General features: G+C 49.9%; 1 protein-coding gene across 1 annotated transcript; it reads right to left on the reverse strand.

Annotated features, from left to right (window-relative positions):
- Positions 1 to 5658: 5658 nt before the first annotated feature.
- PROC (protein C, inactivator of coagulation factors Va and VIIIa) lies at positions 5659 to 16999 on the reverse strand. Its single transcript, XM_036092902.2, has 9 exons — positions 16409 to 16999; positions 14244 to 14330; positions 12906 to 13072; positions 11353 to 11377; positions 11097 to 11234; positions 10838 to 10972; positions 8856 to 8995; positions 7841 to 7958; positions 5659 to 6749 (listed from the first exon to the last, which is right to left on the reverse strand). The coding sequence occupies exons 1-9, from the start codon at positions 16518 to 16520 to the stop codon at positions 6172 to 6174; spliced, it is 1500 nt and encodes a 499-aa protein (XP_035948795.2). The 5' UTR covers positions 16521 to 16999; the 3' UTR covers positions 5659 to 6171.
- Positions 17000 to 23842: the final 6843 nt, after the last annotated feature.

The raw sequence follows: 23842 nt of genomic DNA on the forward strand, positions 1-23842 counted from the left end.
TCAGTGTTTTTGTTTTTAGGTTGTGTGTAAATAATATATGGCCAGATTAATTTTTTAATTCTGAGAGTTCTCCCTTTTCTTTTTTTAAAATTTTATTTAGTGATTCATCACTTACATACAACACCCAGTGCTCATCATAACAAGTGCCCTCCTTAATACCCATCACCCATTTAGCCCAGCCACTACCCACCTCCCTCCACCAACCCTCAGTTTATTCTTTATCTTTAAGGGTCTCTTATGGTTTGCTTCCCTCTCTCTCTCTCTCTCTTTTCCTTCCCACATGTTCATCTGCTTTGTTTCTTAAGTTCCACATATGACTGAAATCATATGGTGTTTGTCTTTCTCTGACTGACTTATTTCACTTAGCATAATACACTCTAGCTCCATCCATGTCATTGCAAATGGCAAGATTTCATTCTTTTGATGGCCAAGTAATATTCCATTTTATTCCATTCCATTCCATGTTTTTATATATATATAAACCACATCTTCTTTATCCATTTGTCATCAATTGATGGACAGTTGGGCTCTTTCCATAGTTTGGCTATTGTTGATAATACTTCTATAAATATTAGAGTGCATGTACCCCTTCAAATCTGTATTCTTGTATCCTTTGGGTAAATACCTAATAGTGCAATTGCTGGATCTCAGGGTTGTTCTAGTTTTAGCTTTTTGAGGAAATTTCATACTGTTTTCTAGAGTGGCTGTACCAGTTTGTATTCCTGCCAACAATGTAAGAGGGTTCCTCTTTCTCTACATCCTTGCCAACATCTGTTGTTTCCTGTGTTGTTAACTTTAGCCATTCTGACAGGTGTGAGGTGGTACCTCATTGTGGCTTTGATTTGTATTGCTCTGATGATAAGTGATAATGAGCATTTTTTCATGTGTCTGTTGACCATTTGTATGTCTTCTTTGGAAAAATGTCTATTCATGTCTTCTGCCCATTTTTAAACTGGATTATTTGTTTTTTGGGGAGTTGAGTTTGATAAATTCTTTATAGATTTTGGCTACTAACCTTTTATCAGATATGTCATTTGCAAATATCTTCTCCCATAGGCCCAGTATAGTTGGTTGATTGTTTCCTTCACTGTACAGTTTAGTTTAGTTGATTGTTTCCTTCACTGTGCAGAAGCTTTTTATCTTGATGAAGTCCCAATAGTTCATTTTTGCTTTTGTTTCCCTTGCCTCCAGTGACATGTCTAGTAAGAAGCTGCTATGGCTGAGGTCAAAGAGGTTGTTGCCTGTGTTCTCCTCTAGGATTTTGATGGCTTCCTATCTCATATTTAGGTCTTTCATTCATTTTGAATTTATTTTTGTATATGGTGTAATAAAGTGGTCCAGTTTCATTCTTCTGCATGTTGCTGACCAGTTTTCCCAACACCATTTGTGGAAGAGACTGTCTTTTTTCCATTGAATATTCTTTCCTGCTTTGTCCAATATTAGTTGACCATGTAGTTGTGGGTCCATTTCTGGGTTTTCTATTCTGTTCCCTTGATCTATGTGTCTGTTTTTGTGCCAGTACCATACCGTCTTGATAACTACAGCTTTGTAATAAAGCTTTAAATCCAGAATTGTGATGCCTCCAGCTTTGCTTTTCTTTTCAGGATTGCTTTGGCTATTCAGGGTCTTTCGTGGTTCCATACAAATTTTAGGATTATGTGTTCTAGCTCTGTGAAAAATGTTGGTAGTATTTTGACAGGGATTGCACTAAATGTGTAGATTGCTTTGGGGAGTATAGACATTTTAACAATGTTTCTTCTTCCAATCCATGTGCTTTTCCATTTCTTTGTGCCCTCTTCAATTTCTTTCATAAGTGTTCTCTAGTTTTCAGAGTTCAGATATTTTACATCTTTGGTTAAGTTTATTCCTAGGTATCTTCTGGTTCTTGGTGTAATGGTAAATGGGACCAATTCCTTGATTTCTCTTTCTGCTGCTTCATTTTTAGTGAATACAAATGCAACAGATTTCTGTGCATTGGTTTTATATCCTGTGACTTTGCTGAATTCACTTATTAGTTATAGCAATTTTTTGGTGGAGTTTGTTGGGTTTCTACATGGAGTAACATGTTGTCTGTAAATAGTGGAAGTTTGACTTCTTCCTTGTTGACTTGGATGCCTTTTGTTTCTTTTTGTTGTCTGCTGAGGCTAAGACTTCCAGTACTGTGTTAAAAAGTAATGGTGAAAGTGGCCCTCAGCTTTTCCCCATTGAGGATGATATTAGTTGTGGGTCTTTCATATATGGCCTGTATGATGTTGAGGTATGTTCCATCTATCCCTACTTTGTTGAAGGTTTTTATCAAGAATAGCTACTGTATATTGTCAAATGATGTTTCTGCATCTATTAAGAGGATCATATAGTTCTTATCCTTTCTTTTAGTAATGTGGTATATCACATTGATTGATTTGTGAATATTGAACCACACCTGCAGCCAGGAATAAGTCCCACTTGATCGTGGTGAATAATTCTTTTAATGTACTGTTGGATTCGATTTGCTAGTATCTTGTTGAGAATTTTTGCACCCATGTTCATCAGGAACATTGGCCTGTAATTCTCCTTTTCAGTGGGGTCTTTGTCTGATTTTGGAATCAAGGTAATGCTGGCCTTGTAGAAGGAGATTGGAAGTTTTCCGTCCATTTCTTTCTTTCTTCTTCCTTTTTTTTAGAACAGTTCAAGAAGAGTAGGTAGTAATTCTTTGAATGTTTGGTGGAATTCCCCTGGGAAACCATCTGGCCCTGGACTTTTGTTTTTTTGGGAGTTTTTTGATTACTGATTCAATTTCTTTGCTGGTTTTGGGTCTGTTCAAATGTTTTATATCTTCCTGTTTCAGATTTGGTAGTTTGTATGTTTCTAGGAATTTGTCCATTTCTTCCAGATTGCTCAGTTTATTGGCTGTAATTTTTCATAATATTCTCTTGTAATTGTTTGTATTTTTGTGGTGTTGGTTGTGATCTGTCTCTTTCATTTGTGATTTTATTTATTTGGATCCCTTCTCTTTTCTTTTTTATAAGTCTGGCTAGGGGTTTATCAATTTTATTAATTCTTTCAAAGAACCAACTCCTGGTTTTGTTGATCTGTTCTGGTTTTGTTTGTTTGTTTATATATCATTTATTTCTGCTCTAATCTTAATTATTTCCCCTCTTCTGCTGGTTTTAGGCTTTATTTGCTGTTCCTTTTCCAGCTCCTTTAGGTGTATAGGTTGTATATTTGAGACTTTTCTTGCTTCTTGAGTTAGGCCTATATTGCAGTATACTTCCCTCTTAGGACCGTCCTTGCTGCATCCCAAAGGTTTTGGACTGTCATATTTTCATTTTCATCTGCTTCAATACATTTTTAAAAAATTTCTTCTTTAACTTGCTGGTTGATTATTTGACAGAGAGAGACACAGTGAAAGAGGGAACACAAGCAGGGGGAGTGGGAGAGGGAGAAACAGGCTTCCCGTGGAGCAGGGAGCCCGATGCGGGACTCAATCCCAGGACCCTGGGATCATGACCTGAGCCGAAGGTAGACGCCTAATGACTGAGCCACCCAGGCGCCCCAACCCATTCATTCTTTAGTAGGATTTTCTTTAACTTCCATGTATTTGCGGTCTTTCCAAATTTTTTCTTGTGGTTGACTTCAAGTTTCATAATGCTGTGGTTGAAAATATGCATGGTATGATCTAAATCTTTTTGTATTGTTGAAGGCTGATTCATGACCCAGTACGTGATCTATTCTGGAGAATGTTCCATGTGCACTTGAAAAGAATGTTTATTCTGCTGCTTTAGGATGATATGTTCTGAATATATCTGGTCCATGTGACTTCTCTCTTTTAATTGGTAAGTTTAACCTAATTATATTTATTATTATTTCCATCTTATTCCATAGTTTCCATTAACTATACTTGCTTCTTGTCTCATTTTATAGTTTATGTCCATTTTGATTTACTTTTTGTATAAGGTGTGAGACTTAGATTGGGTTTCATTTTTTGGCCTACAGATGCCCAACGGTACCAGCTTCATGGGTTGAAAATCTCTCCTTCCTCCACTGAATTGCTTTTGCAGCTTTGTAAAAAATCAGATGGCCATAGTTGTGTGTTTAATTTATATCTAAGTACTTCATTTTCTTGAGGGTGGTTGGAAGTGGTATTGTGTTTTTAATTTTGATTTGCACATGTTCATTGTTATATAGGAATGAAATGTATATATGTGGGCTCCTTATTTATTTTTATTCTCCTTCTTTGTTTTCTGTTGGACAGATCAAGTTTTCTTGTGTGTGTTTAAAAGATGTATCTTTGTTCTTGTTTTGTTTGCCTTTAGGACCATTTCCAGAGACTTTAAATATTTGTTTTTATAATTTTCACTTGTTTCACTAGGGAGCAGGTCAGTAGATCTCCTCATGCTGTCATACCAGAGTTTTCTCACCCATGCTAGTTAACTGTCTTTACAGGAAGCTCAGCTGGTGCAAAGACATCCAGCATGCTGTCACTCTCTCAATCCATTATGTCCCACTGCAAGTGTCAGGGACACTGGCACAATGCACTAATGGGGAGGTGGTTCCAACCCTGGACCTGACTTCTTCCCAGTTCCTAGCTGTCCCATCTATGCTTTTCCTGGGTCTGTTAGGAGATGAATTTGGCAGGCCCCTTCTCAGGCACACCTCTTCTCTTGTGGTTGCACATAGATAACTCCATGGGTCCTGGTAGCTCTCTGGTCTGTAATTAGCAGCTGTGGTTCTGACAAGCTGGGTATAATCCCAAGTCAGGGCCTCCTTCACTATTAACTCACTTGTGCTATCCTTTCTGAGATTGCTGGTCTTCATTCTCATTGGTCCTGACGCTTGGAACTAGCACCTATCCAAGCAGAAATGGCCCTTAAAGACCATCTGGTCTAGTGGCTTTTAACCCCAGTCACACTTTTAAATGACCTAGGGAGTTTTTAAAATACCAGTGTCTGGGTCCCCTACTCTAAAACAGTTAAACCAGAGTCTCTGAGGGTGCAACTGGAGGTAGATGTTTGTGAAAGTTCCCCAGGGGGTTCAAATGTATAGATAGGATTGAGAACCACTGCTTTCATTTAATCCCTTTATTTTACTGATGCCCAGAGAAGAGAATGACTTGGCCAAGGCCACACAGAGTTAGATGACTTGTATGACTTTCAGCTAATTGTCTCAGCTTGTCTCACCTCTATCCCTTTTTATCAGGTATATCCTTACTTCTTTCTCTGTCTCATCCAGTTGTGCCTAGAAGGCTGGGTCAAGACAGAACTTCTTGCTTACTGCTGTTCATGATTGTGTGACATTGTCCTTAAACAGCTTCCCCAACTACACTGTGAGCTCATGCTGAGCTGAACCAACACCTTCTTGGTCTCTGGCTACTTCCTCCACTGGACTGATAATGGCCTCTATACCCAGCAGGTGTTCAACACAGCTGCCCTCCAAGAACAGACAGGGGCACAGTGGTTTGGGAGTCAGACCTAGACTTGGAATCCTGGTTCTACCATGTAAACACTCCTGAACTTCAGTTTCTTCCTCTGTAATATGAGCTCAAAACCTCTCCCTTCATTGTTGGGTTTGCCGTAAAGCTCTGGCCTCCATATCTCTGTTTCGTGTGGGCTCCTTCCAAGACCCTGGGAGGAGCTCTCACAGTTTTATAGGCACATTTTTTTTTTTTTTAAAGATTTTATTTATTTATTTGAGAGAGAGAGAATGAGAGAGACAGCACATGAGAGGGGGGAGAGTCAGAGGGAGAAGCAGACTCCCTGCCGAGCAGGGAGCCCGATGTGGGACTCGATCCAGGGACTCCAGGATCATGACCTGAGCCGAAGGCAGTCGCTCAACCAACTGAGCCACCCAGGCGCCCCTATAGGCACATTTTTTATGCTTTTTCATATAGAGAGCCCCCTCCAAATGTTATTGGCCTCAGACTTTACCAAACTTGGACCTACTCTTCCCCACCCCACAGAGTTGTTTCAGAAGTTAAATAAGATTGTGTTCATAAAGTGTGAGAAATGCAGTAGATGCTCCACAAACGTTACTTCCCTCCAGAACAGCGCAGAAAAGGGACACAAAGACAGACAGAACTGTAGCTGGTGTGCATGTTACATGTCCCCTTTAATGTCTCAAATATTGCCATTCAGTAATCCAGCCCCCATTCCACGAGTGGCCTCTGGGGTTCGGACACAAGCCTGAGGGATGCTAAGGTACCTGGTTCTCGGGGGAGGCCTCCTCAGCTCTAATGTGGCCGTGGATCCAGTCAAGGTAGCGGCTGACTTTAGTGTATATGCCGTAATTGTGGAGGCGCCCGCAGCCCTCGCCCCAGCTCACCAGGCCCACCAGGAACCAGGTGCCACGGAAGGATGCAACCATAGGCCCCCCACTGTCACCCTCACAGGCATCCCGTGAGTCCCCAAGGATGCCTGCGCACAGCATGTTCTCAGAGATCATGTTGTGCATGGCCTGGATGCACTCATTGTGTGGGGCCACGGGGATATTGATGAAGTTGAGGACGAAGGTACGGTTTCTTTTGGTCTCGCTGCGATAGCCCCAGCCGGTCACCACGGTCTCCTGGCCCACCTGGGTGAGTTCGCGCTCTGCAAGGCCACTGTCTGGGAGGCAGATGGGCACAATGGTCTGTGAGAGGATAGCGGGCTGGGCCAGGCGGAGCAGCGCGATGTCATTGTCCGTGGTGCTTTTGCTGTAGTTGGGGTGCACGAGGATCTCCTTGATGTCCACATCCATCTCCCACTTCTCCCAGCGCCGCAGGTCATACTCCCCTGTGGGGCAGAGGAGCGGTTAGAGTGCTTTGGGGCCAGTGGGTCCACACCGGGAGTGGTCGCTGTGTCTCCCAGGCACTGTCACGAGTGCCATAAGTCTGTGCCTCAGATCCCTGCCAGTGGTAACGGCTGTGGTGTCAGGCCTAAGGGGGCCGAATGCTGGTTGGAATTTGGTACTCACTCCCAGACGGAGCAGCGAGGCCTGGCAAGTAAGCAGCAGTGGGCAGTCAGCAGGGAAGCCCAGGACACACACCAGAGCCCCAAAGGGAACGTGGAGCAACTGCAGTGGAGAGACACAACTCTCATCTAGCAGTGCTGGCCCGAGAGCAAGGTAGTGACAAGCCACGATGGGGTCAGGGCAAGAGCAGCAAGACCCAGGGAGGACCCACAGGCTCTGCCAGGGAAGATCTGGATCACACACAGGAGACAAGATCCTCTCCAGCAAGGCTGATGGCTGCTGCAGGGGCAGGGGCAGTGACGGGGGCGGGGGGGGGGTGGAGTTGGAAATCCTAAACCGAGTGCCACGGGAGGCCACTGGCCATTGCCCGTGCTGGAGGTAATCGTAGGGAATATGAATTTGCTCATTCTCAAGACATCTTCTCCTTCTTTTCTGCCTACACAATGGGGAGAGCCCCCTCCAGAACTTGGTAGAGTGGGGCCCAGGTTTGTGGCCCTGGACTGCTCAGCTCTGTTCTCGTCAGTCTGTGCGAAGCATGGCCCTGAGGCCAGGCCATGTAGAAAGAAGCCTTGGGAGTCTCCTCACCAAGGGTGCTGGAGGTCCACACACACAGCCGGCTATGTGAGTGGGACCCCCTCACTTTGCAAACACATGTCTGTAAGCGCCTGGGCACCAGATGTGAAGAGAATCCCCTACCTGCCAAACACCAGGGGCCACTGTGTCTAAAATTTCACCCTAAGAGTGGCTGGAGGGAGCACATAGGCCTCTTCTCCCCAGACACCCTCCATGGGACCTTAAGCAGCCTCTTGCTCAAGCACCCCAAAGACGAGGGTCCCCAAACCTGGCTAGCCTGTCTGGTGCCACCCCTCCCGGAGGCCTCTGGCGGCCCCCTCCTGCCCGCTCCAGCACGCACCAAGCCTGACGATGAGCTTCTTTGAGTCCTCCATGCAGTGGGCCGCTGTCAGCACCCAGGAGGTGTGGATGAGCACTGCCCCGCAGGCCAGCTTCTTCTTTGAGTCCAGCAGGATCACCTGGAATGGGAGTGGGCAGTGACGTCACAAGCCTACCTGTGACAACTCCAAGTCAGGGCCTGCGGCTCTCGGCACAGCCCCACATGGTTCTCAAGCCTGAGGCACTGGCTGCGTAGCTAGGTCTTTCCTGGGTTCCCTGGTCACACAGGCGTGGACTTACAGTCCTTGGCTGGCACTTTCTATTTTTGTGTGTCTTACAGAGTTGGATGGTTGGAGGGCATCTCCTTGCCTTTGCCCATGCTGTTGCTATAGTCATCCTTAGCAGCACCCAGAGAGTTCTGCTCACCCTTGGGGCTCAGGCTGGGACTCAAGTCCTCTGAGAAGCCTTTGAAGCCTGCAGGCTGCGTTGAGTATCCCCCTCAGGGTTCCATAAGCCCCTATCCCACTGGCCATCCTGGCTTTGGTCCCATTGAGCGGCTTGTTTATGGGCCTGACCCTCCCAGGATCTATGAGCTCCCCAAGGCCTGCCAATCCCCTGCTTATTGATTTCCGTACCCCCCCACCCACCCAGTGCCTGGGACCAAATAAAAGTGTTAGTTCCCATGGTGAGTCTGGAGAGGTACCTCAGGGTCAACCCTCCCTCCCAGCTCTCTCCCAAGCAAAACACCTCTCCCATTGGCAAGACCTCTGCCTAGAATGCCACCAGCAGTGCATTATCTTTCCAGCTCTTTGTTAAAACTATGACTCACCTTCCTGCACATCTGCCCCATGCCCCTGACCACTACTCTGCCGTCAGGTACCCCCAGCTTTCCCTGAAACTGCTTCACCATTAGCACAGCCCCCTGTCCCAAGTGAAGGCAGCATTTCCTCTCTCCATCTGTGCATCCTGACCAGGAACTCCCCGCAGGGGCTCAGTGATTCCTGACCCAACTGCTGAACAGCTGCTTCTCCTCTCACCTGCCAGGGGCTCTCTCCCCATTTGGTCTCCTTCCCATTGACGAGCCTTGGATCTACTTGGTCAGTTTGGTTTGTGTCACGTTTCAAGTGCTTGCGCTTCTTCTCCAGTCGCTTCCCTGGCTTCCCACAAGGGAACTTCACTGAAGATAGGGGGAAGCAAGTGAGTTCCTGCCAGGCACTACTCCCCAAGACTGCCCTCCCATCTTTGTCTACTTCCTGCCTGCAGGCCAGTTTGCTCCATTGTAGGGGTAAAGGGATAGGAGATGCTGAGGCACCCAATTCCAGTAACCTGCCAATCCCCTTGGGTTAGTGAGTCAGTCAACAAACAGTGCCACCTAATGGTAAGAGCCACACCAAGCAGCATCACTACCTATCTGTGTGTCCTTGGACAGATTAAACTTCTCAGAGTTCAGTATACCCAGGGCTGCTGGGAGTAATCCCTGAGGTACATAAGTAAAGTCTCATGCTGGGATGCCACCAAGCTCTTAACACAGGTAAGAAATTATGGGGAGGAAGTGGTGGGCATTCCTGGAGAGCCCCCAAAGTAGCTCTGAGCATGGTCGTGAGGTCCTCTGCCAAGAGGAGAGAGCACAGGACAGAGAACTGAGGGCTGGGAGGGCTTCCAGCATCTGCTCATGATGGACCATGCATGCGAGGTTGAGAGCTTTAGACTTGTTGTAGGAGCAGTGGGCAACCATCAGCAGGGCAATTGCATAGCGGCAGAGAATAGAGGCAGACAACAGCAACAAAACTCCAGAAGCTGGACATGGTAACTGACTTGGCTGACTGAGAAAGTGAAAACCTCAGCCAGTAATAGGGGATTCCAGCAGCAGACTGCTTTTGTTACAGAACCCCCCAGAAGCCTCAGTGCTTCTGAAGGACACAGTGTAGGTTGGGACTACAGACAGGAATGTTGAGTTTGGAAGCGAAACTGCTAGAGCCCTAGACCTCTATCCCTGGCGCCCAGTGGCCTGACTCTCCTCTCTAAGCCCTGCAAAAGACCACAGGTGTCTTCTCTGCACAGGGTGAGCCAGAGACTGTGATCTGGGGCTCCAGCCACATGCAAGGCTGACCAGAGGGAGTCACACAGGTATCTGCAGACTGGGCAGACGCCAGCTCCTCTTCCCTACTCTGCTCCAGGGGGCTGGAAGGCAGGCTGTGCCCACTCTAACATGAGCCTGGAGGATTCCTCTCAGGACACGGCCTAGAGACCTGAGGAGCTGGGCAGTAGGGGTTCTGCCAGTGACCTGGGCTTTCCAAGGGCCTCTCAGGAAAGCCCCCAGGCCAGCTGGTCCACAGGCATTTCCTTGTAAGTTCCTGTGAATCTCTATTTCAAAATAAAAAGTTAGACATTTCTTCCCAGTAAAAGGGTTGGAATATAACATTGTGGAAGGTTCCCTGAAAGACGAACATGAAGTCAAAGCGATGGAAAACAGAAGTGATAATAAACCTAGAGGGGCAGTCCCGAGGAAAGAGATATGAGTAACAGGAGGTCCAGGAGGCGACAATAGAGACAGCAGGGGGAGGATATCAAAGAAATAACTAAGGAAACGTGCCTGAGGCAGTAGATAGGAATTTCCACATGAAAAGGGTCCATCAAGGGCCTTGTACAACGAATAACAAAAGACCCACACTGAGGAGCAACCTGCTGAAATTCATGATAAGAGTTGTAAAATTCTCACTTCCTAGGACATATACAAAGTTGATAAAAATTAAAAGGTATAAGAAAAAGGCAGACTCATGGTTCCTGTCTCTCCTCAGAGAAGCCAGAGGTAAAAGAGGAAATGGGATGCCAGGCTAGACAAGGTGTCTTCAGAAAATAAAGCCATCCAAGGTAGATGGAGGAAGATGCTGGAGGCCTGACCCCCTACACCCGCTCAGAGTTTGGGAGATGAGCTACCTGGCGGCCCGCCTCCTCGCCCCCTCTCTGGGAGCCTCCCGGTGCCGCCCCCACCCCTGGGATGGTTGGGCAGGGGGCTAACCTGTGGGCTCGCACTGCAGGTGGTCGTCCCCCAGCCTGTAGCCCGGCGCGCAGCTGCAGCGGCGCCGGCCCTCCCCTTCCAGGCAGTGGTGCGCGCAGCCGCCGTTGTCCACCGAGCAGTTGAAGTAGCTCACCTCTGGGCGGACCGGGGACGAGGCGCGGGGAGCGCACGGTGGCGCGGCGCGTCCCGGCCCCCGGCCCGCCCCGCGCCCCGGGCCCCCGGCCCGCCCCCCGGCCCCCTCCGCGGCCGGCCCTCTCACCGTGCCGGCAGAAGCGACCCTCCCAGCCCAGGCCGCAGTAGCAGCGGAAGGCGCTGATGCCGTCGATGCACGTGCCGTGCCCGCAGCACGGGCTGTCGCACGGGTGCTCCGGGGGTAGGGCCGCACACTGGTCCCCGTCTGCGACATGGGAGGAGGGGCGTCACTGGTGCCGCCAGCCCCCTCCCCGTCCCTGCAGCGGCCCAAAGAACCCGAGGGTGTTAGGGGCACCGCAGCCCGGGATCTAGAGCGCACTCACCGATGTACTTGGACCAGTAGGTCAGCTGTGGAGAAAAGGGACAGGGTCAGAGGCCATCCTCCCATGTATAAGTATATGGGGAGCCCAGGGGCGCCTCCTGAGTCTGGGGAGGGAAGGGCTTCTGGACAAAGAGGGGTCTACCCCTGCTTGTTGCCAGCCGCTGGGGCAACTGCACTCTGAGCAGGCCTACAGTCCTCCTTGCCCCCTGCTGCCCATCTCCACCCCACATCCCAGGCACCTCCCGCCCCCCCCCCCCCAATGCGGCTGGAAGCTTGCTCTCTGGACGGTCTGTGACCACAACAGCCTTTACACTGGAAGGGACCCAAATCTCCCACCCAGCTGCTCTGCCTCCTTCCAGCCTCCAACACTCCTTTAGGCTTCTCTGGACCTCTCATGGATGTGATCTTTCCCTGAGCCATGTTCTCAAAGTGGAGACCTTGTTGGTTAGAAGTTGATTGCTGATTTAGAAGGTCTGCTTGTCCAGCTGAGGCCCTGCTGCTGCTGCTGGTCTGGGACCATCCAGCCTGATGGTCCCTTTAGCAGTGGCCCTGCCCTGCTGGGCCTGGGAGAACTTAGGGTAAGCTGCTCAGACTGTGGCTGCAGAAAGTCCTTTGGGCATCTGTTTTTTTTTTTTTTTTAAGATTTTATTTATTTGACAGAGAGAGACACAGCGAGAGAGGGAACACAAGCAGGGGGAGGGGCAGAGGGAGAAGCAGGCTTCCCGCTGAGCAGGGATGGGCATCTGTTGAGGAGCGCATTTGGGAAAAGAGGCAGTGGGGATCTAGGCAAGGAGGTAGCCGCTGAAAAGGCAGACCAGAGTTCCCCCCTTAGCCTTGGAAGGAAGGGCATCCCTATAGACAGCTTAGAAGGGGACCCCAGGTAACAGCACAACTTCTGGTCCTAGTAGCTCAAGTAAGCCCTTGGGGATGGAGTGGGTCCGAGCCTTGTATCGGATAGCCACCTCCTTTCCCAGTCCATCCTTCCACCTCAGCGCTGCCACCACGGGGCCCTGGGAGCCAGAGTGGACATGAACTCTTCCCTCTGATTCCCTGAGCAATCAGATTTTGCCTCTCGAGAATTTGAACTGAGGCACAGAGGGAGTGTATATAGATAGACATCAGGGAGTCTTGGGTCACACAGCCCCTGACCGGCAAGTGCTTGGCTGGAAGCAGAGAGGGTGGCATTTTGGTCACAGAGAACAGGGGGACGCAGCAGTGGCCAGTTGTGGGCAGAGGACGGGCTGAACTTCCTCCAGTGGGGTTGTTGGGAATCCCAGCTTCCCCAAACTCCCTATTCCTGGAGCTAATTGCAGAGTTCTGTTCCTTGCAGTCACATGTGCCCTGACCAAGACCGTAGGGCCAGCGTCCTCTTCATTCCACTCGCACCCCCCCGCCCCCCCGAGCGAGCTGGATGGAGAAGGGGCTGGTGCCCACTGCCTCCCCGGACTCCTAAGAGGGCCTTAGCAGTGGGGCCCCAGCTTGCTCCTCCAGACCCCTGCTGGCCACCAGCCTGCCCCTGAGGCTCGTCCTCTGCACCCAGCCAGATGGCCTTACTGTGTCATCCACATTTTGGAAAATCTCCTGGGCCTCCTCGAAGTCACAGATCTCCTCTATGCACTCCCGCTCCAGGCTGCCTGCCCGGATCTCCTCTAGGAAGGAGTTGGCACGCTTGTGGATCCGCAGAACCTGGTGGGCCCTCTTGCTGCTGGAGAACACTGAGTCTGGTTGGGGGGGAGGGGAAGCTCATTGGGGGGAGGGGCCTGGGGTGGGGGCCACTCTGTGGTGAGTCCCAGGAGATATTTTTGTCTTGGGCCCTCAGGCCTTAAGGCTCCCCTGCTCCTCTGCTCTCTTCCTCCACACACAGCAGATGGCCAGCCTTGGAAGACAGGAGACTTGGCCATTCAGAGTACATGCGCTGGACAGACAGCCCTCCCTTTGGACCCAGCCTGACCTCTGTGTGACCTTGAGCCAGTGCCTTTGCCTCTCTAAACTTCAGTTTCTTCGCGCAACCCTGAGGATGAGATAATGGTGCCAAGCCGCGCAGTGTCTGACCTAGGAATGAGCACCCAGGGACGCGTGTTGGCTGGATGTTGGGGTTATTACCAGGCCTGCAAGGTTCACTCTGTCTTGTTGTTCTCGAGTCCCCCTGTACAACCCTATCTTGCCGCTGTCCTGCCTCCCTCCGCTCCCCTCCTTGGCCTCCCCCGAGTGGAGCATTTCCCCTGCCTTCCCCTCTGGCGGGCAGACCAGGAGGACGGCAGCCCTGTCTCAAAGCTCCAGAAGCTCAGGAAGGGGCTCAAATGCTATAGCAGCAGCTGGTGCGCCTCAAGGAGCCTCGGGGCAGGGCCTGCTGGAAGGTACTGGCAGCTCATTCCCCCTCAGACCTCCCAGGCACCCTGGCTTCCTCCTGTTGGCGGCGGGGGGGGGGGGGGGGGGGGGGGGGAGGGGGGGGAGGCGGCAAGGGAAGGGTGGAGCGGGGCAGTCCCTGCACTCGAGCCTTGGAGGATAGGCTGCCCTGCAGCGGCGTGGGTGCTGGCCAGGCCCAGCTTTGGCACTTACGGGACTGGGTGGGTGGAGGGGAAAGGCCCAGGGGACTGTGTGGGGCACTCCCAGACTGGAGGAAGGAGCTTCAGGACATGCCCACACCCCGGGGGCTCCTTGAGGTCACCACAGTACTCTGTCGTCACAGTACCCCCCCCTCCCCGGCCCCTGCCCAGCGGGGGCAGCTGCTGGATTCCAACAGGGGACTGTCAGGCAGTTCCTCCCCACGGTGCCTCTCGTGTCACACTGAGGCTCAGAAGAGATGCTGCACGGGGTGGGGGCCTCGTGCGGCACCAGAGAGGGCCTCGTGAGGACCCCGAGGGCCCCAGGGAAGGGGGACAGTGGCCTTACCAGGAGGAACTGGTGTGCCGGAAGTTCCCCAGATGGTCACCAACAGTAAGAGGCTTGCGAGCTGCCACATTCTGGAGTTGCTGCCACCTGTCTGAGGAGGACTTCTGAGCTTCCAACAGCCCCACCGGCCCCTGCTCTGCCTGCCGCCCCGGCGCCAGATGGGAGCTGACTGCAAGGGCTGTGGCTGGGGCTGGGGGTCCCTGTTCACTAGACGGACAGCCGCTGGTGCCTCAGTGTCCTTGCCTGTGTGGGGCTAGGATCACAGCAGCTGCCCAGCATCGGAGGGCTGAAGAGAAAAAGTGGAAAGGGCACGGAGTCCTGGGGAAGATCAAAGGGGACTCAGCACAAAAGGGCCATGGCAGGTGTCCTCTCTTGCCCTGTTCTTTGAGGGTCAGGGGGTGGTGCTTTGCTGATCTAATGGCCAGGCTGAGAGGCATAACTAACATTTATCAGACATTCATGGCGTTTTTCAAGCAATTTATACATGGTTCAGAAGGCAGGACACCAAAGTCAGACCACTTGGTGCAAATCCCAGCTCTGGGACAGCAACACTGGGCAAGATACCTAACTGTTCCATGCCTCAGTTTCCTGGTTAGAAAAACTGTGTTTCTGCCTTATAGGGTTATTGTGAGAATTAAATGAGTTAACCCACATAATGCTCTTAAGACGGGGTTTGTATACAGCAAATGCTCAGGAAATATTAGCTTTTATTATCTCAGTTAAAACTCATAACGCCCACGAGGGAGGTATTAATGTCATCACCCCATTTCATAGAGGGTGGTCACATTGAAGCTTAGAGGAGGGAAATAGCTTATTGAAAACCCACAACCAGGACGTGACAGAGCTAGGATCCGAGTCCAGGCCTATGTGGCTCCAGGCTTGGAATCTTAACCCCTGCCCCAAACTACCGGGTGCCCCACAAAGCCCCAGAAGTAACCCTGCTGGCTGGAAACGGAGGAGGAGGGAGCCCTCCACTGCCTCCAAGCCCGAGGGCTAGGCCTGCCTGCCCCACCTGCAACCTCCCCCACTCCATCTGACATCACTTTCTGTCTTCACTGACTCCCCCAGAGACTGTTTCTGACATTTGTTTAAATCAGACACCCTAGGTTTAGAGGTGGGGGTGAGGTGGGGAGAATGGGGAGTCCTGGGCTCCAAGCTGCCCCTGACGATGTCCTTTGGCCCTGGCAGCCCTCAGACCACTTCCACTTGCCTCCAAGTCTGGGAAAAAGGCCCCTGGGGACTGTGGCACCCAGGCCTGAGGAATGCCAGCCGACGTCCTGGCCCGGCCCATGGCAGAGCCCTGATATCCCATTAGCCCAAGCTCTAGCCAGCCTCTGGAACCCTGGCTGGAGGATTCGACCTTCACATCTGCTCATCCCTCCTCCATCCCCCATCACAGACCTGCCATGAAGGTGACTTACTGGGGTGGGCCAGGGAGAAACTGCAGGGTCGCCGTCCCACTGCCATGACAGCCTGAACCGGGCGTGAGTTAATCCATAACCTCAAATATTTGCTTGGCCCTCAGTGCTGAGGCCTCCCCCTCCACAGATAAACAAACAGCCTCCCAGCTCTGGACGGCCCTGTTTGCCCAAAGCCCACCTTTGTCCCCCAGTTGGTGCCATCCAAGAGGGAGGGCGGGGAGGGATGGGTGATTGTCAAACTGTCTACAGATGAGGTCTCATTTTGGCCTCAAAGGTGGTTGGCTGAAGGAGGGACATTGTGTCTATGTGGCAGGTGGGGACATTTTTACCCAGAGATATTGCAGTTTTCCCCAGATCAGCTCAACTGGTAATGATTCCATATTTCACCAAACCTAGGATGCCATTAATTATAAGATGTACCTATTTTATGTGGCAGTAACACTGTCAATTACACAGGGACGCAATGTCCCGATTTCCAATTTTCATGATGAAAAGATACCCCCTCAGGGTCCCTGCCACGTGCGCGCTGGCCACTCAGCTCAACCCTCGGCTCCAGTAGCTCCTGTAGCTGCCCGCACAAGGGCACGTGGCTACTCCCATAATCTCTACTTTGCAGATGAGGACCCTCAGAAATCTCTTATTAGCTGCCCAAATTCACCAAGCTGCGAAGTGGCCGGCCTGCCGTCGACTCAGGTCTTCCTGGCACCTCTTGGCCACCTTTGCAAACAAGTGAGAAAAACAAACCTGGTTCTGGAAAAGCTGCTGTCAGTCCGTGGCTGGGACGCTGGGGAAGAGAAGGGCAGAAGTACAAGGTCCAGCTTGAAGCCTTGGCGCCAGTCCTTAAGTCTGTCGACATTTATTAGGCATCTCGCATTCCTGTACCTGCTGTGAGGGCTTGACCACACCCCTCAAAGCCCGAGCTCCTTCAGGGGTCATGTGACCCTGTCCCACTGGCCTCCAGGCCTACCCAGGAAAGTCGCCTGACCCAGGGGTCAATCCAGTTCTCCACCCCAGCCCGCAGGAGTAGGGCCTCGGAGCCCTCGTTCCACTGTGAGCGCCAGACTGGGGAGATTCTGAAGCCCAGAGCCCGGGCATCCATGTCTGGGCCCAAAGCAGAGGAAACTGAGGAGGAGGAAGACACAGACGCAGGAGAGAGGCTGAGACAGGAGACCTTGGACACTCAGGAGTGGGAGGGAGCAGCAGGGGCAGGCCCCTACCCTCCAGGGTGGGCACATCCTGGCTCTGGGCTCATGAGGGTCCCCTGCCCTCCTAGGAAACCCCCTCTTTCCTTAAGTTCCCTTAAATTGACTGGGGCAGCTTGCGTTCCGTAGGACAGGCCCGCAGCCGCCGGAGAAGGCAAGAGGAGCAGGGCAAAGGGACGAAGGGACGAAGGGACGTCACACAAGCTGGGGTGGCCAGGGAAGGCTGCCGGGGTGCGGTGGAGCTTCAGCTGGAGGTCCCAGGGCAGGCAGGACCCGGGAATAGAGGAAGGGCCCTGAGGAGGGGAGGGAGGGGAAGCACAGGAGACCCAGAGCTGGGAAGCAGAGGGGAGGGTGGGAGGGAGGGGAGGAGGAGATAACGGAGTTTGGAGTGCAGCCTGGGGCAAGTGGGTCGCCAGCGGCTGTCTTGCGAGGGGCTGCGGCGGCCGCCTCGGGAAGGGGCCGGGCGGTCCTCGCAGGTCAGGCAGGAAGCTCGGAGTCTGTGCGCTTGGCCACACAAGAGGGCAGCTCGGCCGCCCCGGACCTCGTAAATGCCTCCGGCGCCCACGTTCTCGCTCTATAGGCGGCCTCCCTGTGAGTCCGCCGCAGATGCCGTCCTGGGCTCTCCTCACGCGCACTTACTTCCCGCTGCCCCCTTCGCCAGGCTTGCTGGCTGTGCCCTGGGGCTCCGTCCTCCTTGCCTCTCCCCCCCCCAGGCTCCTCACCTGCCACCTGCCCCCAGCTGGCAGCGGCGATCGGTTCCACGGGACGTCTACGTAGGGTCCACACACTGATCCTGAACGTGGATGAGGGACTGTGTCTGAGGCCCCCATATCCAAGCCGGCCCAGACGCCCAAAGCGCCGGCAGCCAGAAGTGCCAGGCAGCTGCAGGGGGAGAGGTGACCAGTGTGGGGGTCTGGCCAGGCCTTGAAGGCTGCCCGGAGCGGGGGCAGGAGGGCTCCTCTTGCTTGTTGGCCGGCTGGGGCACCGCAGCAGGGGTGCCTTCCTCAGGCCTCCTCCCCGGCGGGCAGCGCAGGGAACCCGAGCCACCTCCCTGAAGCAGGGATGCTCCCCCCGCACCAGCTGCTCCCCAGGTTTGTGCTGGCTGAACGGCTGCCATCCCCCGGGAGAGTGCTGCCAGGAATCCAGGTGTCTGTGCTCACTGGCAACAGGTTCCAGCGGGGGGGGCCACTGCTCTGGTCCCCTGGGAGGGTGCGGGCTGCCCTTCCAAGGGGCGGCCTCGCCTGGCTGCTTGGCCGCTGCTCATTTGCCTTGTCTGACGCTGGGGTTTTCCTTCCCAGATGTGAGTCAGCCCTGTTGGGCCTGAATTCAGTCAGGTCCACTCTCCCGATGCCAGAGCAGGACTTTGGCGTCACAGCCAGCCATGATTCAGAGAGCGGAAGGACGTCTGTGTGCAGGGAACGGACTGCATTTGTGAGGACGTGGGTAGAGGACTAAGAAGCAAAGGTGTGGGGTTCGGGGTGAAGGGGGAGAGGAGTTTGGGGGGAGGGCTGCAGAAAGAAAGCCAAAACTAGGAGATGGCATCAAGCAGTGGGGTATTCAAAAACCTCATCTTTGATGTCAGGCTCACACAGGTTTATTGTTTTTTAATTAATTAATTAATTAATTTTTAAGATTTTATTTATTTATTTGAGAGAGAGAGAGAGAGCACCAGCAGAGGGAGAAGCAGACTCCCCGCTGAGCAGGGAGCCCAATGCAGGGCTCGATCCCAGGATCCTGGGATCATGACCTGAGCAGAAGGCAGATAGATGCTCAACCGACTGAGTGACCCAGGCGCCCCCTCACACAAGTTTAAACTTCAACTTTGTTCCTTCCCTCAGCCTCAATTTCCACATCTGTAAAATGAGGCCAATAATAGTGTGCGCCCCAGGTGGTTGTTATGAGGGTTCAATTAAATATTTTCTACAAGGTGGACAGAGACTTAGGTGATCAACCAACAGCAATGTCCTCTCTTGACTCCCCAAGTATCCTAGAGAGAAAGTGAGGTACCACATGAAGCTTTGTGAGGATCAGCCACCTGGGGAAAATGGGTGCCCCCCTCTTCATGAATGCCTGTGAAGGCATGGGGGAGGTGACCCAGGAGGGGGACAGGAAGGCCCAGCTGCTGTCTGTGCAGCCACCGGCTCCGAGTATCCAGGGCCCCCGCACTCCCCAGGACTGGGGTGTGCTCTTATCCAGCACTGGCGCCCAATCTCGAATCTCAAATAGAATCTCGCAGAACCTGAGCTACCTCTCCTGATCAGGGGGTGGGATGGAGGGCTCACAGGACTGCCACTGGCGCTCACCCCAGGCCCGCTCCTTGGTGGGCGTCTTGTCCATTCTCTCTGCTGGGGAAGGCCTGGAGCTGCTCAGGGCTCAGCCCAGGGAGGCCAGGGAACAGAGAAACCAGAGGCCCTGGGGAGCCCCCTCCCCCACTGGGAAGAAACGGAGGTGGATGGATGCAGCAAAGGTCAACGGCACTACACATTGAATCTTTTTTTTTAATCACGTTTGAGGAATAATATAGATACAATAAAATTTGCTTTTTAAATATTCAGTTCTGTTTGTTTAGACAAATGTATGTAGTAGCATAACTACCACCGCAGTTAGGATTATGGGACATTTCTGTCACCCTCAGAAGTTCCCCTGTGCCCCACTGCCACCCTGGCAACCGTTGATCTGGTTTCTGTTGCTTTCTCTAGAATGGCATATAAATGGAATCCTACAGTATGTAGCCTTTTAGGACTGGCTTCTATCATTCACCAAAGCTTTTGAGATTCTTCCATGTGGATGTGTGTATCAGTAGTTTCTATAGCTGAGTAGTTTCCATTATATGGATATACCACAATTGGTTACCCATTCACCACTTCTTGGCTATTATTAAATAAAGCTACTGGAACATTCATGTACAGGTCTTTGTGTGGATATGTTTTCATGCCTCTTGGGCAAGTCTCTAGGAATGGGACTGCTGAGTCATGGGGTAAGTACATTTATTTCTATTAAAAAACAAAAACAAACTGTTATATAAAGTGGCTGTACCATTTTGCATTCCCACAAGCAAAATATGAGTGTTCCAGTCGTTTTGCATCCGCTCCAGCACTTGCGTGGTCAGTTTTTTATTTTGTTATTTTTGGCCATTCTAATAGGTGTGTGGTAGGATCTCATTTCATTTCCCCAGTCACTAATGATGTTAGTCATCTTTTCATGTGCCTAGTTGCCATTCATATATCCTCTTTGGTGATGTGTCTGTTTCAATATTTGGCCTGTTTTTTAAAATTGAGGGTTTTTTTTTTAAAGATTTTATTTATTTGAGAGAGAGAGAGAGTGCAAGAGTGGGAGGTGGGGGGTGTGGCAGAGGGAGAGAGAGAATCAGACTCCCCGGCAAACAGGGAGCCCAATGAGGGCTGGATCCCAGGACCCGGGACCATGACCTGAGCTGAAGGCAGATGCTTAACCAACTGAGCCACCCAGGCACCCCGGTCCTTTGCATTTGTATACACATTTTAGACTCAGCTTGTCAATTTCTTTAAAACCTAAAAAAAGCTTGCTGGGATTTTGAATGGGACTGAGTTGATTCTATAGAACAATCTGGAGAGAAGAGACATCTTACGGGTGGGTCTTTTGATCCGTTAGCCTGGTATTCCCATTTAGGTCTTTGTTAACCTGTCTCCCCAATGTTTGATAGTTCTTAGTATATAGATCTTGAACATATTTTGATAAATTTATCCCTACTTATTTTATGTTTTTTTAATGCTATTGTAAATGGCATTTTTACATATTTCAATTACAATTGTGTGTTGCTAGTATACAGAAATACATTGATTGTTTTATATTGAGACTTATTTTTTTCAGTTTTACTGAGATAAAACTAACATATAACATTGTAATAGATATAAAGGCATACAATATGATTTAATATATGTATATATTGCAAAATGATTACCACATTAAGTAGAGTTGACATCCATCACCTCACATAGTTACAATTTTTTTCTTGAGATGAGAATTTTTTTAAAAATATTTTATTTATTTGACAGAGAGAGAGAGCACAAGCAGGGGGAGTGGGAGAGGGAGAAGCCGGCTCCCCGCTGAGCAGGGAGCCCGATGTGGGACTCGATCCCGGGACCCTGGGATCATGACCTGAGCCGAAGGCAGACCCTTAACCGACTGAGCCACCCAGGCATTCCGAGATGAGAATTTTTTAAATCTACTGTCTTCATGACTTTCACAAATACAATACAGAATGATTAACTCTCATTACCATGCTGCACATTACATCCCCAGAACTTATTTATAACTGGAAGTCTGTACCCTTTGACCACCTTCCCTCTCGTCCCCCACCTCTGGTAACCACTAATCCGTTTTTTTTTTTTTTTAAAGGATTTTATTTATTTATTTGTCAGAGAGAGAGATGGAGAGAGAGAACACAAGCGGAGGGAGCAGGCAGAGGGAGAAGCAGGCCCCACACTGAGCAAGGAGCCCGATATGGGACTTGATCCTAGACCTGGGATCATGACCTGAGCCGAAGGCAGACGACCCATAGCATCCCTACTCATCTGTTTTTGAATCTATGATGAACTCATAGATTTTTACGCTACACATGTAAGTGAGATCATACAGTATTTATCTTCGACTTATTTCTTGATTCCACAAGCATGTGCTGGGGTGACCGACCATCCTAGTTTGTCTGGGACTGTTCTGATTTTATTTTATTTTATTTTAAAGATTTTATTTATTTATTCATGAGAGACAGAGAGAGAGAGAGAGAGGCAGAGGGAGAAGCAGGCTCCCAAGGAGCAGAGAGCCCGATGCGGGACTCGATCCCAGGACCCTGGGATCATGACCTGAGCCGAAGGCAGACGCTTAACCATCTGAGCCACCCAGGCACCCAAGGACTGTTCTGATTTTAGCCCTAAAAGCCCTACATCTGGTAAACTCTACCCTCGAATGAGAAAACTCCCAGTTTTCACTGACAGGTACAGAAGGTTAGGGGAAAGGAACAAAACACAAAGGTGACCCCCAAAAGAGGGGCTGAAAGCAACATTGGTTTTAGTACCAAATGGACCCAGGACTTTCCCCAGTCCCTGCTGCTGCTGACGGTGACAGCCATGATTGGCAGTTCCTGAGCATGCATCAGCCATTATTAAACCTCCCCTCCCATGACTTAAGTGTGCTGGCATCTGGAGGGCGAACATCCACTTTGCCTGTGGATTCACTGTTGTGCTTTGTATCTAGACAGTGCTAGTTTAATTTTTAACATGATGAATATTGCGACCATGTTTTTTTTAAGAGTTCAGATGATGAACACGAGCATGATTACAAAACCAATGCCAGCATGCACCAGACGTCATGGTCATTTAGAAAGCTAAACGTGGGGCGCCTGGGTGGACATTTATGAATGGTTCTTCCAAAACTGCTGATCTTTGAAAAGGCCAGAAGGATCTTGAAAAAGGATGATCCGATGGCAGCTGAGTTGTTCAATATTCTGTATAGGAAGTAACAAAAACTCATGTAATAAAAAGTGACTCAGTTTTGGGGAAATAAAACAAAATGTCACCAGAAGAGGGACAGCCAATTTAAACAGGACTTTCTCACTTCTTTACTAAGACTGGAACTTATTTGTGATGCAACTTTAATATCACAAGTTCAAATACTTCTTTGCTTTAAAGCCATTTTCTCTGAGACACACGCAAGTACGAGAGAGAGAGCGCACGCGCTTTAATTTATGACACCCAGTGTGCTTCAAAATGTTTAAAAAGATGGAACTTTGGATGTTGAATTTATTGATGCAAAGGAGCCGACAAAAAGCTGTTTTACCAAAATCAGCCTATAGATACAAAGAGGATGGGCATTTTTGGAGAGCTGGAAGCTAATCCCTACAAGTCTAAAAACCTGCTGTTGTTAGTAAGATCCTAAGTATTCCATGCTCAAATGATTTTGTTGAGAGAATCATTAGCTCGATGCCATCACACTGGACTGACAGCAGGAATTAGTGTAATGTGGGCTTAATAAGAGCAGGACTGCAAGTCAAAGAATTTTGTTTGGCGATATTCAGTTTGATCACTACATCAAAGAAGGGTTTCCTAAAAGCTGCAGGCAAGGAAACAGAGAGAGGTAAAAATTTCCTCTGCATCATAGGACAGAAATGTCATTGTTATTTTTTTAAATTAAATATTGGTACTATGTTTAGTCCTACTGGATTCACATTCTCTTAAAAAGTCTTACATGTATGTATCTTTTTTTAAAAAGACTATTTTTGTAGAGCAGTTTTAGGTTCACAAAAAACTGAGGGGAAGGTACAGAGATTTCCCATATACCCCCCAATGCTGCACCCCCACATGTATAGACTCCCCATCAACAACATCCCCACCAGAGCGTACATTTGTTATACCTGATGAACCTACATTAATACATCATAATCAGCCAAAGCCCATAGCTTACATTTGGGTTTGCTCCTGATGTGGTACATTCTGTGGGTTTGGACACATGTATAATGACACCATTCATCATTATAGTATCATACAGAGTATTTCCACTGCCCTAAAATCATCTGTGCTTCATCTGTTTAGCCCTGCCTCCCCCCAACCCCCGCCCCCCAACAACCCCTGGCAACTACTGATCTTTTTTTACCATCTCCATACCTCTGCATTTTGCTGAATGTCATATAAGAATGTCATGGAATCATACCATATGTAGCCTTTTACATGTATGTATCTCAATACAAATTTTAAGTATCCAATGAGTTAAAATAAATTGCTGTATCAGAGATTAGAAACATATGTAGCTATTTTTATATTTCTTTCTCACAAAGTAGTCCTACTACTAATTATTATTTGCCATTGTTACTAATCCTATTGTTCTGTTTAAGTAATAGCATTTGTGTAACACAAAAGTAAATAATACAGAATATATAATTTACAATAAACACCTATTTTTCATATTTTGATGCTATTTATAATTCTAACATGATTTCAAATAA

Source organism: Halichoerus grypus, chromosome 4 (genome assembly GCF_964656455.1).
Source record: "Halichoerus grypus chromosome 4, mHalGry1.hap1.1, whole genome shotgun sequence".
Taxonomy (NCBI): domain Eukaryota; kingdom Metazoa; phylum Chordata; class Mammalia; order Carnivora; family Phocidae; genus Halichoerus; species Halichoerus grypus.